This window comes from Panicum virgatum, chromosome 5K (genome assembly GCF_016808335.1).
Source record: "Panicum virgatum strain AP13 chromosome 5K, P.virgatum_v5, whole genome shotgun sequence".
NCBI classification, from domain to species: domain Eukaryota; kingdom Viridiplantae; phylum Streptophyta; class Magnoliopsida; order Poales; family Poaceae; genus Panicum; species Panicum virgatum.
This window is the reverse complement of record NC_053140.1, coordinates 36,308,935-36,322,905: the sequence shown is the minus strand read 5'-3', so window position 1 is coordinate 36,322,905 and position 13,971 is coordinate 36,308,935. Positions and strand designations below refer to the sequence as shown.

At 45.1% G+C, this 13,971-nt stretch overlaps 2 protein-coding genes across 3 annotated transcripts; one reads left to right on the top strand and one right to left on the bottom strand.

Annotated features, from left to right (window-relative positions):
- Positions 1–448: 448 nt before the first annotated feature.
- LOC120707200 (25.3 kDa vesicle transport protein-like) lies at positions 449–4,844 on the top strand. 2 transcript variants are annotated; one of them, XM_039992037.1, is made up of 7 exons: positions 449–801; positions 1,830–1,934; positions 2,523–2,765; positions 3,191–3,351; positions 3,435–3,581; positions 3,907–3,983; positions 4,349–4,844. In XM_039992037.1, exons 3-7 carry the CDS (start codon positions 2,578–2,580, stop codon positions 4,430–4,432), a joined length of 657 nt encoding a protein of 218 aa, XP_039847971.1. In that variant the 5' UTR covers positions 449–801; positions 1,830–1,934; positions 2,523–2,577; the 3' UTR covers positions 4,433–4,844. The 2 variants fall into 2 exon arrangements, with proteins under 2 accessions (XP_039847971.1, XP_039847972.1); XM_039992038.1 differs by lacking the exon at positions 1,830–1,934 and having other exon boundaries at positions 453–801.
- A 1,641-nt stretch (positions 4,845–6,485) lies between these two features.
- LOC120707198 (probable protein phosphatase 2C 6) lies at positions 6,486–13,641 on the bottom strand. Its single transcript, XM_039992035.1, has 4 exons — positions 12,557–13,641; positions 12,048–12,419; positions 11,852–11,957; positions 6,486–7,205 (listed from the first exon to the last, which is right to left on the bottom strand). The coding sequence occupies exons 1-4, from the start codon at positions 13,172–13,174 to the stop codon at positions 6,865–6,867; spliced, it is 1,437 nt and encodes a 478-aa protein (XP_039847969.1). The 5' UTR covers positions 13,175–13,641; the 3' UTR covers positions 6,486–6,864.
- Between the last annotated feature and the right edge of the window lie 330 nt (positions 13,642–13,971).

The following is a 13,971-nucleotide window of genomic DNA, read 5'->3' as shown; positions in this document are numbered from 1 at the left end:
GTTTTAAAAACTCTGTATTTTGATCTATCTAACTTATCCGTAAAACTCATTGTTGTAATTTAATTTAGGTTTTGTTGTATGCTTGTGTCACCCGTGCTCGTCTTCGTACGAGTCTACTAGTGCAATTGTGATCCTGAAATACAGTAGTTTAATCGGGATTTACCCGACAGCCTGTCAGATTACACCATTTTAAGTGCACAGTAATTTAATTAAGTGTTAAAATGATGGTTAGTATACTTAAACCGGTTTAATTTAGGTGGTGCTGCTACAAGTAATTTCCAGGTGACTAGATAAACTTCGTGAACCTGTATTGCAGCAGCATCAATGGTGTCCTCATCTGTGCTGGTTTTAGGAGACGATGGAAGAAGTGGGCCGCGGTGGGCTGTGCGACGTCTAGCTTACACGTCTTCGGGAATGCATATAGGACCTCCCCGTTTTGAAGGGCTCAGGCCTCCTTCGTTGCCTTCGTGTGGCTTATCGTTCGGCGTCAGGACAGAAGACTCGAGGAGTCGACAGGGCGAAGAGCGGCGCTGCGCTGGTAAATCATTCGCCGGGCGGCGGCGACGACGAGATCGAGGCCGGGCTCCCGTTCGGCTCTTCTCCGTCTTGCTACCTAGACCTCGCACACGTGCCTGTACGGAGCGCCGCCTTCCTCACCGTCAACGACGCAGCAGTTGCAAGGGCGCTGGCACCTATCTCTCCGTCACCTCCGTGCTCAACTCCGTCGAATCTACAGCCTCCCCTGCCCCTCCGCATCCTCCGCCATCAAACTCAGTCGCTCAGGTCGGGTCCGACAACGAGGTAACTCTGATCCCATCACTTCTCCCCTTATTGGATCTACGGTTTCTTGATCCGTATGATTCTTTTGTGAATTTATTAGATTCATCTTTGGCTCACGAGTGATCAGCAGCTTGCTGCACCCAAGATGGTTTCTAATTCCTTTTCAGTCTTATAAACTTGTCATTTCTAGATCTGTTTGGTTTGTTTTATGATATAAAAGGGGTGTAAGGGTGGAGGATCTCCCAACATGTTTCTTGGATTTGTTAACAAATTCGTTAGCCACACTTATAGTAGCTCTTGAATTTCTAAGATTTTGGCTATGCTTATGCGCTGTAGTAACTAAACTGTTCTACATGGATTCCGGAGTTATCATTGTGAAATTGTCCAATCAAGAATGTTGCAAACTGCTCACGTAAAAGAGAGAGAGAATGTTGCAAACTCCTCACGAAAAAAAGAGAGAATGTTGCAAACTAATTTAATTGTAGAATTCGATAAAGATATGCTGAATAAACATTTACAGTAACAACCTTTTCAAATAAATTACATTGTCGTATTATTCAACCACAATTTCAGCTCCTAGCTCCTATAGCGATCTGGCACTTAATAAGGTGCCAAATGCATCATAGATCTGGTCCGGCATAGCAGCAAAGTGACACCCAGGCTTGTGTTTGCAGATATTTGTCTACAGTAATGATCTCAGATGGCTTCCCCCTTCTGTGTAGCATGAGTCTAAAAAGTGAAACCAGGGCCTCTGCTGTGTACAGAAGTTCAGTGCATCATTGCTGATCTGATGCTGTTCCTTAGCCTGAACTAGCGTAAACATGCTAACAATTAATTGACTAGCCTTTCATTCTTTATTGACAAAGTAAGCATATTACTTTATTTACAAACAAGAACTCAGAATCGGATGTTAGGAAAATGGCCAAATGTATTAATGTCGCTGAAATCTTTGTTGTTTTGCGAACTTCTGAAAAGCCTTACTTTAGATTTCTAGTACAAAGTTATCTACTTTGTTTATTTATTGTTACTTGTTCATATTTTTTCTCTAGATCAAGGAAATTGTAACTACTAGAAAAGGAAACTTTACGGTTGAGTTGATTCGATATTTGTAAGCTTTGGACTTATCTACAATATTTTCACGACTCCATTGAAAGGTATGAATTTTCATACCTATATGTTACTGGAATCTTGTATTACCATCTCATGCAAGATTGAGTGATCGAAAAATATGTATTTTTTGTCTTGCCGCCTTGTTATTTCCCTTCTCGTTCCATTTTGCTTGGCCTTAACTGAAATTGCATTTGTGTCGTGGCTATCGAGTCTGTATGCTGTCCTTAGAAGATTCAGCAAATTCACCTATAAGGCATATTCTGATATAGGTTGCATTACTGCATTTGTGAGGTATATCAGTATAGTTCTTCTATGTGCATTGTTGCCTGTGTTATCTTTTGTTGCTATGGAATAAGATAGTAGTGGTTATGAATCTATGAGCACTTGAGGTTTTGATTATAGGCTTGGCATTTTGCGATGAACAAGTAACCCCTCTATGATTTTTGCATATCTTATCTTGTAAATGGCATGAATTGCTTGTTGGGTGGTATGATATGCCATGAAGCTTTGCTATCTATTGTTACTGTTGTTTCCTGATACATAACTAGAAATTTGACGTGATGTTTTGGAGCATAACCGATTAGTTGAAGTGGATCTGCTTCTGAAGTACCATTTCCTGTTTTTTGTTGCAGCTTACTTTGTAGGTTTTCTACTATATTTTTTAGTGGTTCTGCCTTTCTTGACACAATGGTGAAGCTGACCATGATAGCGCGTGTCACTGATGGGCTTCCACTGGCAGAAGGGTTGGATGCTGGGCGAGATCAGAAGGATGCTGATTTCTACAAGCAGCAAGCTAAACTTATTTTTAAGAACTTGTCAAAAGGGCATCACGAAGCTTCCCGGATGTCAATTGAGACAGGGGCCTACTTTTTCCAGTATCCTTGTGCCATTTATAGTCCTCTTTGTATCTGGATCTAGGCTTGCTTCTGCATGCCCATGCAAGCCATATGATTTATATGATGCACATCAAGCCATTGCATATTACATTTATATAGCTTTGATGAGTTATGACCTATTTACCAGAGAATAGAACTGGAAATTTTGCTGCCTTTAAACATTAAAAAAAACTTATGTCAAAGGGATCTATGTGATTTCCCGGCAACTGCTCCAGAAATGGCTATAATAACAAGGCTACTTGCCTAAACCAATTTCCTCTTTAGTGACTTGTTGGAGCTTCTACTTTCATTTTTTATTGTTTGTGAAGCTTAATAGGAAGACACCTATCAATACCCTGGTAATCATGTTTATCAAGTTCTAGTGTTTTGTGAAAGTCTTGGTGCCCCTTAATTCAAATGTACAGCTACATCATTGAAGGCCGAGTATGTTATCTGACTATGTGTGACCGGTCTTATCCAAAGAAACTTGCATTCCAGTACCTAGAAGATCTGAAAAATGAATTTGAGAGGGTCAATGGCAATCAAATAGAAACTGCTGCAAGGCCATATGCGTTTATCAAGTTTGGTATGGTTCTTGAGTTCACTTGCCAGCATTGTTTTTTCATTCTTACTTCAGATTGCTTGATAGCATGTTTTTTGTCTGTGTAGATACATTCATCCAGAAGACTAAGAAACTATATTTGGATACAAGAACTCAAAGGAACCTTGCAAAACTGAATGATGAGCTCTATGAGGTGCATCAAATTATGACCCGCAATGTTCAAGAGGTTCTTGGTGTTGGTGAAAAGCTAGACCGTAAGAACCCTATCATTTCTTGCAAATGTTTCATTAGTTGCGTGTTAGACTGGTAGCTGTCTGTAACCTGAATCCAAAATTTACAAGTCTTACTAAGGTGTTTTTTTCTTTAAATTGACCTTTGCCTCCTTTTCTTTTTTGTAAAGTATGTTCCCTTTATTAGTCTTTCTAAAGGCATTAGCCTTCCTTTTTGTTTTCTTATTAGACTGAATGAATTATTGCATTTTGGACTGCTGTTTTCTGATGGTTCCTACTTGTTCCCACCTTTTCATTGCATTACATAAGGTTGGCTGTGTTATTAATAACAAATTTACATTATGTGCAGAGGTCAGTGAAATGTCAAGTAGATTGACATCTGACACAAGAATATACGCAGATAAGGCAAAGGACCTCAATCGACAGGTAATTGATATTTGCTGCGCACAATTCATGGCTTGTACACTTGCCTGTTGAGCTGAGTTGAGCATTCTCCATCTGATCAGTGTAGCGCTTGTTGAATTTTTATTGAACAGCACCTGACATAATTTTACATCATGAATCAGGTTGTTTGCATAGAAGTATTGCACTAATCTTATTTTACTCTTACTAAAATTGTTTGTGGCATACTGTTATTTAACATTGGATTAGTTTACTGGTTGCAGCCTATTGCTAGTAACATGGGGTCTGTTCAGTTTTTCACCAGTGTTGTTCATTATTAGTGGAGTAACAGAACTAGAAGTCTGTTTTGAAAGTTCCATTTCTTTGACGTGCAATGTTTCAAATACCAGGCCTTGATCCGGAAGTATGCTCCGGTTGCGATTGTGATTGGGGTAGTCTTCATTCTCTTTTGGCTGAAGAACAAGATATGGTGAATGTAACATACTACAAAGGAAGCCGTGCCCCATTTGACTGGAGAAGGACGGATGAAATTCTGGTTGGTCGATTCTGGATCAAGAGATGCTTCTGGTGACTTGTATCCCGTATCTGCCCATTCAAGCGAGTACTTTAGCTTCCTTTTGCTCCTACCTTACAAGCTATTCAGGTGAATTCGTTGTAGTACAGACCTTACTCATGAGGAACTCGAATTTTGTGGATCCGTGGAATTGGTAAATACAAGGGGTCTGTAGAGGTGATTTTACGGCATCGGCATCGGGATTGTAATTTTTTCTGGTAAAACTATTAGTAAGGATTCAGGCTGATGAACTGTACTCGTGCACACTTCGCTACTATATGGATTTACGCAATTTTAATCTGGCATTTGCTGCGGATTAAGTTGCTTCGTAATTTCTGATGACGTGCCTGTACGAATTGAGCAACTAAGCACTAGCCTTTTGTATTGTCGTCGGCATCTTGCCATGACGTTTGAAGCCAAAAAGGGCAGTGAGATTTGTAGGCGCGCGTGCATTATTACAACTGTACAGAAATGCAGCAGCGCAGCCCGTGCCCCGCCAACGTCTTGAGGCCGCGAACTGCAGCCTTCGCGCGGCGCTGGAGCCGAGCGCATCAGCGCCGAGATGCCGCTGCACCTGCACGGCCAACGCGAGTCGCTTGGACAGGTAGAATCGGAGCTTGGCGCGCTTGGGCGGCGTCTCGGTCTCGGGCTCTCGGCATCGGCAACGACGGGCAAGAGGCAGAGCGGCACAAGGCTTTTCAAGCTCGGGATTCCTCGAAAGGAACACCAGGATGCTGATCTCGGACTCGGGGAGCAGCCATGGGAGGTCAGCCCATCGTCTTCCCTCCGTAGGGGCCTTGCTTGTTCCTTTTAGGAATTCTAGAACACGCATCCCGAAAAAAAATTTACATGCATGGAGTACTAAATGAAGTCTAGTTGCAAAACTTCTTCAAGGATAGGTGTAATTTTTCGTGACAAATCTAATGACGGTAATTAATCGATGATTGGCTATAGTGATGCTACAATAACCATCCTCTAATCATGCAATTAAAGGCCTCATTAAATTCGTCAGGGTTTCTAGTGCGGAGTTCTGAAGTTAATTTTGTAAATTGCTTTTATTTAATATAGTAATTAACGGTCAAAGTGTTGATTTTCTAGAATTCTAGGAAACCAAACGGGGCAGGATGAGGAAGTTCGTCTGCAATTTCTTGTGGAGTTACTGCAGAGAATCACACTCTAGACAGGACGCATTTTTGGATTGTGTTGCGCGTGCCGCCCAATTTTTGGCAGGCGGACAACATCAGGTAGTGCGCTGAGCCAGTGAGACTGTCGTCACCTCGAAAATATAATTTAATGCACATAAGAGTAACTCCAAGAGACTATATCTTTCCTCATTGTTAGGAATGTAGTTATCCAACAGCTTCTTTAAGTCGCTATCCAAATATAGGCATCATTCATTCCACATTTCTTGTTAGCCAAAGACAGATAATGAAAATAGCTTTTAAAAGTGCACACAAGGTATAGAAAAGTTGTTGTAGAGTGAAAGTATATAGAAAACGAATTTTATGCACAAGACTCTTCGAATGATAATTTGGAGAGTGAAATTTAGAAAAACTGTCGGAGATCCTCTAAGAGATTGAGATAAAACCATCAGGTTTCAACCTTTAAAAAAAACCATCTGGTTTCTCCAGGTTTCAGTTTCCGTAATATATCCCTGCTTGTTCAAACCAGGTTGTGGAATGCAAGCGGATACCTGCCATCATTTGTTTTTGGTTGCTCAGCGAAAGAACCTACACAATTATAGAATGGGTTAGAAGCAACTGTTGTATCGGTATGAGTTACCCGCGACAGTGTGGAAACCGAAACGCGAAACCTGGACACGGTTTGCATTTTGAGGCTGCCCTGTGTTCACCAAATCAAACGACAAAGGCACCCTGTGGCAATCATATTTGAAGGCTTCCCCTAGACGGCTAGGCCGAATCTCAGCACAATTCAGATCCAGATATATCGGAGCAGCTGATGCAATCGACAGATTTCACAAATTAAATCAGGCAGGACACAGAACCCTTTATAACACTTGTTTCTTTTGCACCCTACAAGCTCAAATATACATTGCCAGATACATGGACGCCCAGCTTGACAAAAAGAATACAGGGCAACGAAGTAAGAAGAATGGAAAATAGGACCATCACCGCGACCAGGAAACATAAACCCTGATGGTCGCAATCTGTACCATATACGTGGGATACAGCCCTTGGCAGCCCAGATGGCTTTAAAAAGAACTGAGAAAAAAAAAGAACTGGGCTAAGTAATGTACTACTGATAGCGGACTAAAACTGACGAATTTGGATTCTCCAAATCTATAGGTTCCTAACAACTTGTCGCTGCAGTTGTTCATCGAGCCATCCTGGGTTAGGTTTTGCTCTTGAACTTACGATGTGCTTTCAGGTCAACCACAACAACGGTGATGTTGTCTTTGCTCCCCTTCTGAAGAGCAAGCTTCGACAAGCATTCAGCGGCCGCTTGAGCCGCTGGGTCTGCGGAATCACCGAGCCGTGGGGCTGATGATGAGCTTGTGCCATTCTTCTTGTGCCACAGAAGTATCCGCTTGCGGGCAACATCACATACCTCTTCATTTGACATTACGTCCCAGAGGCCATCGCTGGCAAGAACAAGACATTCATCATCCTTCGCCCGAGGTACTATTGTTACCTCTGGGACTGGAATTATCCATGGCTTCAGATATCTGTCACCTGCAACACATAAAGGCCATTGAAGTTCAGATTATATGACACATGTTTCTGTATCTTGGATTTTTTTAAAGTAAAAAAATTATAGTAATAAAACAACAAAAGTATTCATTTGTTCTACAAGCATATTTGAAAATACTTGACACAAGGCCCGAGAATAGTCCACTTAGTGCACATGCGGTCCATCGCTAATGAACAGAAGAAACCTAGCAACATGCATGCTCATTGTCATGAACTCATGATAAGCCAACGGTGAAGACCTATATACATCTTGTACAAGTTCATAAAAAACTAAAACAGCAAATAGTGACCAGGCCATATACTGACAAGCATCAAAACATTGGAAAACTACATTCCCAAGCAATGGATGTTCCCGAAAAATGCCCAGAAATCAATGTACTCGAGGATGTTCCCAAGCAACCCAATAACTTGCCCAAACTCCAATAGTATGAATGCATCATACTATCGATATGATGGCTTCATAAGGGAAAGCAGAAGTAATGTCAGTTCCAAATATGCCTGGGACATTAGGCATTGAACCATTCGTTTGAATTTGCTTCTCGATACAACAACAACAACATAGCCTTTTTTCCCAAGCAAGTTGGGTAGGCTAGAGATGAAACCCGAAAGAAAAAGTTCAAGGTTCAGGCACATTGATAACTAGTCTCCAAGCGCTCCTATCCAAAGCTATCTCTTTAGAGATATTCCAATCCTTAAGGTCTCTCTTAACCAACTCATCCCACGTCAGTTTAGGTCTACCTCTACCCCTCTTTACATTATCGACCCGCTCAAGAACCCCATTACACACAGGCGCCTCAGGAGGCCTTCGTTGGACATGTCCAAACCATCTCAGCCGATGCTGAGTAAGTTTCTCCTCAATTGGTGCCACCCCGACCCTATCCCGAATAACTTCGTTCCGGACTCTATCCCTCCTTGTGTGCCCGCAAAACCACCGCAACATCCGCATCTCTGCTACACTCAGTTGCTGCACATGTCGCCTTTTCGTAGGCCAACATTCAGCACCGTATAACATCGCCGGACGAATTGCTGTCCTATAGAATTTTCCTTTTAGCTTTTGTGGCACCCTCTTGTCACAAAGGATGCCAGAAGCTTGCCGCCATTTCAACCAGCCAGCTGAAATTCTATGCCTAACATCTTCATCAATGTCGCCATCCTTTTGTATCACCGATCCTAAATACCGAAAAGTATCCTTCTGGACCACCACTTGCCCATCTAGACTAACGTCTCCCCCCTCATGCCTAGTCGCGCTGAAATCGCACATCATGTACTCGGTCTTGGTCCTACTAAGTCTGAACCCTTTCGACTCTAACGTGCGTCTCCACAGCTCTAACTTCCTATTAACCCCTGCCCTACTCTCGTCAACTAGCACCACATCATCAGCAAAGAGCATACACCAAGGGATCTCATCTTGTATATCCCTTGTGACCTCATCCATCACTAAAGCAAATAAATAAGGGCTCAATGCTGACCCCTGGTGTAGGCCTATGTTGATAGGAAAGTCAGTGGTGTTGCCATCACATGTCCGGACAAACGTCGTCGCATCCTTGTACATATCCTTAATGAGGGTAATGTACTTAGATGGGACTTTGTGCTTCTCCAAAGCCCACCACATGACATTTCTCGGTACTTTGTCATATGCCTTCTCAAGGTCAATGAAGACCATGTGCAAGTCCTTCTTCTGCTCCCTATATCTCTCCATCAATTGTCGTATTAAGAAAATCGCCTCCATGGTTGACCTTCCAGGCATGAACCCAAATTGGTTTTGGGTCACACTTGTCACTCTTCTTAGGCGATGCTCGATAACTCTCTCCCAAAGCTTCATCGTATGGCTCATCAGCTTAATCCCACGGTAGTTAGTACAACTTTGAACATCGCCCTTGTTTTTGAAGATAGGTACTAATATACTTCTCCTCCATTCTTCCGGCATCTTGTTTGACCGAAAAATGAGATTAAAAAACTTAGTTAACCATACTATTGCTCTATCTCCTAGGCATCTCCACACATCAATGGGAATACCATCAGGGCCCAGTGCTTTACCTCTCTTCATTCTCTTCAAAGTCTCCCCGATCTCTACCTCCTGAATTCTCCTCACAAAACGTCTGTTGGTATCGTCAAAAGAGTCATCTAACTCAAGTGTAGGGCTCTCACTCTCCCCATTAAACAACTTGTCGAAGTATTCTCTCCATCTATCCATGATCTCCTCATCCTTCACTAGCAGTCGATCTGTCCCATCCTTAATGCATTTGATTTGGTTGATGTCCCTTGTCTTCCGCTCGCGGATCCTAGCCATCCTATAAATGTCCTTCTCCCCTTCTTTCGTGCCTAGCCGCTGATACAGGTCATCATACGCCTTACCCTTTGCTACACTCACAGCTCGCTTTGCAACCCTCTTCGCTAAATTATAGCCCTCGATGTTGGCTGCACTCTTGTCAAGGTGGAGGCGCTTGAAACACTCCTTCTCCTTAATAGCCCTCTGCACCTCGTCGTTCCACCACCAGGTGTCTTTCCCCTCCTGTTTGCCTCCCCTACTCACGCCAAACACCTCTGAGGCCACCTTCCGAACACATGCTGCCATCTTTAGCCACATGTCATCTGCGTCTTCTCCTTCTTCCCAAGGCCCCTCACCTAGCATCCTTTCCTTAAACGCTTGTGCCGCTTCCCCTCTAAGCTTCCACCACTTTGTTCTCGCAATCTTGGCACATTTTTCCCAGTGGACACGTACCCGAAGACGAAAGTCCGCCACCACAAGCTTGTGTTGAGGGACAACACACTCCCCAGGTATCACCTTACAATCTAAGCAATCACGTCTATCCTCCCTCCTAGTAAGGATAAAGTCGATTTGCTTCTCGATATTGACAAATTTAATGATCCATCAAAAAAATCATATATTGGATTTTGAGGATAAGGATACCAGACTCAAAATCCTAATTTTGCCCAAATTATTCATATATAGCTACCACTTGAATATATATTCACATGCAAAGGGACTGACTTTAGCAAGCAAAAAAACAAGAAACAATTGTATGTGCAACATCATATCTTGACTTTTCTGTCGTATATGAGCATAAAGCACTACTCAGGAACAACTGTATGATTGCTGCTTTACTGGAGCCTCATTAGGAGTTCGTTTACAATTCTAAATGAATGTGCGAACCAGTTAGAGCAGTTGAACTCAGGGAATTGTTGAAACTCCCAGCTCTGCCCAGGTTCGAAGCACGGCACACATGATCGAGTTCGAGTTTTTTAAAATTTTCAAATGAAAAGGAAAGAAAACACCCAATCAAGCATCCATTGGCATACCTATGAAAATTCCCCAACTCTAAATCGAGCATGTATGCTCAGTAGTACTGTTACATTTAACAACCTAAAAGGTATCAGTAAATTGTTCTTTCTCCCAATACAAACATTTCAGGCATGAGAAAGACTGTCCTTTTAGAATATAGAACATTCTAGTATTTCCATCACCCCTACTTCACCATTTAGTATAGAAAAGAGACTTATCTCGGAAAAGAAGTGGGGACCATTCATGGCCATGACCTAGCTGCCTAATTTCCCAGGTTCGCAAACCAAGCAATGGTTTGTGCATAGACTTTTTTTTGTAGGGGTTTTGTTGTTTGCGTTTTTTTTTTTGCGTGTAGACATGACTACATGAGAACAAGAGTATAAAACAGACATATCACCTATCTATTCAAAAGTTGAGCATACGAAAGGGCATGACCAAACTATACAACAATACCAGGCCTCGGTGACTTACACAATCATGCATGGAACAAACTGAGGATCACGAGAAATGGGTGCTATCACGATTTAGGATAGGTAGGGTTTTTTTTCTAGTGCTAGGACCCTGATCTTTATTGGCTAATAGAAACTAGAGACAGAATCAAATGAGTGGAGTCAGAATCAGAATTTTAAAGGCATAAGCTACTTTGCAGACAGGACTTCCATAACAAGATCCAATCTTTGGATGCTCAAGGCATGATGACTATTTCAACAGAATCTGAATTCAGCACCATGTCAAATGGCACAATCCACTTGCATGGCTTCCTTGGATTTAACAATTCTAGAGAGACAATCAGTGCATGGAACTGACAAAGACAAAGCACAACGCATAAGAGCATTGGAAGTATCGAGTACACAATTTTGAGTAACACTAACTAAAGTGAATAAAATTGTGCCTTGCTACTTAGAAAACACAGATGGTGGCACACTTGAAAACTGGAAATATTTGTCAACAAATAACTAAAATAAATCAGATCTCATATAACCTTCGTGTTTCGCCAGAAAACTTATGACTTTAGGCAGCTAGTTTGTCCAAATGGGTATTGTCAAGACAATAGAGTAGCATCTACAATTAGCATGGATACCTTTTAGGCAATGGTCCTTCAATACATTATCATGCATTTGTGGACCATGCACTACACAAGTGTTGTAAAATCACCAGGTAACAAAATTCATAATAAGCAGCACCTTCCCCTCTCACCAAAACTTGGGGTACAAATCCTTTGTTGATCTAGTAGTACTTCGTGAACAGAAATTTATTGAACTTTCCATATTAAAAATCTTCCAATGCATGGTAAACCAAGGTGACTTCTACTATATCAGGAAGGCAGTGTGCTGAACAGGCATACCAATTGATCGTGACATCGCAAGAACACCTAAAACTCGATAACCATTCCATTGGATGACCTTGCCACCCTCTGCCTCAATCCTTGCATACTCATCCTCCCTGTTAGGCTAAAGCATAAACAGAGAGCAAATCAGTCAACATCCAGTTAACATGTGAATAAAAGGTCATGAAAAAAAGAGACTAGCAGGAGATCTTACTTTATGATCTACTGAGAGGGGCACGGGTTGCTTGCCACGGCAAAGGACAGCCCTTGAATCACCGCAATTGCTGACAATGATATGTGAGGAGCAGATGACAGCGACCACTGCCGTCGAACCCACGGTCTCAGGTGCCACAGGTTCTGGCACAATTGCCGCAGCAGCATCACTTGTGCCTGTGCCATCACCTCCCCCCGTGGTCACCTTGCCCCCAACCTCATCATCCACTCTAGCGAAACAATCCACAAAGGCTTTTTCCCACTGTTTCTTGAACTCTACATCCCCAAAGTTAGCTGCACACACGGTCCCCTGTATCCTGCCCAGCTGCTCCACTAGCGCCACATGAAGGCGTTCCCGACAGTAATTTGCAACCTAGAATGAATTGGGAGGACAAAATGCACTCAATGAATGTGTACTGATAACAAACTGTTCGATTTGTACACACAGTTCCAAGTTGGGAAACCAAAATTAGGCACTTATAGAAAGTCATTTATGAAAGGTGAGCACACCTGTGCACCCCCGTGGCCGTCATACACACCGAAGAAATGTGCGGGTAGGCGGAACGTCATGGGGTCGAACCCATCGATGACGGCATTGCCCGTGAACATCCACAGCGGCACGTCGAAGAATCGCGGCGCCGTGGCGACGGCGTCCTCCATCTCCGGCCTGCGGCCGCATATGGACGTGTACCCCCACAGCGGGACGCAGTCGACGGCGAAGACGCTCCTACCGGCCGCCGCGACCCTGGCCTCGGCCTCGACCGTGGCTGCCGACGCGGCCGCGTCCTCGAGCACCACGGGGACGCCGGCCTCCACCGCGGCAAAGAAGCCCAGCCCGACCCCTTCGAAGTCGGCGCTCGCGACGCTGCTAGAGTCGCTGGCGACCGAGCACGGGCTCCCCGCCACCGACGCCTCCCCGCCCCCCTCCCCATCCGGCGCCAGCAGCACGTCGTCCTCCGCCGCCGACGCCGTCCGGACCGGGGGCACGGAGACCCCCTCCACGGCCGCCGCCGCCGCCGCCGCCGCGATCGGGTCCGCGGCCGCGGCGGCGATCAGCGTGACGGCGGAGCTAAACGCCGGCGCGGCGAGCGGGGCCGCGACCGCCACCGCCACGGCGGCGTCCTCCATCCCTCCTCCAGCCTCCCCCTCCGCCGCCACCTCCTCCTCCAGGATCACCTTCCCACGCCGGCTCAAGTCGCCCTCCTCCGCAGCAGCAGCACCGCATCGCTCCCGCTACCCCTCCGCCGCCGCCTCCTCATGCGCCTCCAGATCTGCGCCGCGCCGATCCGCCCCCCAAAATCCGTCCCCCGCGCGCAGCGCAGCTCTCGAGGAGAGGCAGCCACGCGCGGATCCCAGTCCAAGTCCTCCGAATCGCCAAGCCAAGCACACACAAGCACGCAGGTTGATGGGATGATGGAGGGCACTCGCGGAGGAGACTCTGGCGGCGGCGGCACCACCACCCCCGAGCGCGTCGTAGCTAGCAAGGCAGCTGGCGAGCACCACGCGCACCCGACCGACCTCGGGAGCGGGGGGAGATTTGGCAGCAGTTTTACCGGCAGAAAGGAGGGAGAGGCGAGGGGCGAGACGGGCGGGCGGGGAGGAGGGAAAGCTACGTGCACTTGGTTCCCGTGCGTGGGGGACTGGGGGCGACAGGTGTCGAGGCCGCCGGGCGGGGATGGCCCGCGCCGCGGGGATCGGGTGCGCCGCCGCGAACAGCCGGCAGCAGCGGGGCTCGGGGAGGGGGGCGCGTGTTGAGGCGCCGGGAGGGGCGGCGGACCCCGCCCCGCGGGTGGGAGGACCCACTAGAGCCTTGTTTGATTTGGTCTGTAGCACAAATTTTAATTAATAATTAAGAGTACTTAAATGAAAGTAGTTTGTAGAACTAACTCCACAATCTCTGTACTACTTCGCGAGACAAATCTAAT

Coding starts and splice junctions, on each gene's coding strand:
- LOC120707200 (XM_039992037.1), top strand. CDS start 2,578: ATGGTGAAGCTGACCATGATAGCGCGTGTCACTGATGGGCTTCCACTG. Junction 3,352..3,434: donor ATATGCGTTTATCAAGTTTG/GTATGGTTCTTG, acceptor TTGTCTGTGTAG/ATACATTCATCCAGAAGACT. Junction 3,582..3,906: donor TGTTGGTGAAAAGCTAGACC/GTAAGAACCCTA, acceptor CATTATGTGCAG/AGGTCAGTGAAATGTCAAGT.
- LOC120707198 (XM_039992035.1), bottom strand. CDS start 13,174: ATGGAGGACGCCGCCGTGGCGGTGGCGGTCGCGGCCCCGCTCGCCGCG. Junction 12,420..12,556: donor ACGGCCACGGGGGTGCACAG/GTGTGCTCACCT, acceptor AATTCATTCTAG/GTTGCAAATTACTGTCGGGA. Junction 7,206..11,851: donor TGCGATGTCACGATCAATTG/GTATGCCTGTTC, acceptor TATGTGTTGCAG/GTGACAGATATCTGAAGCCA.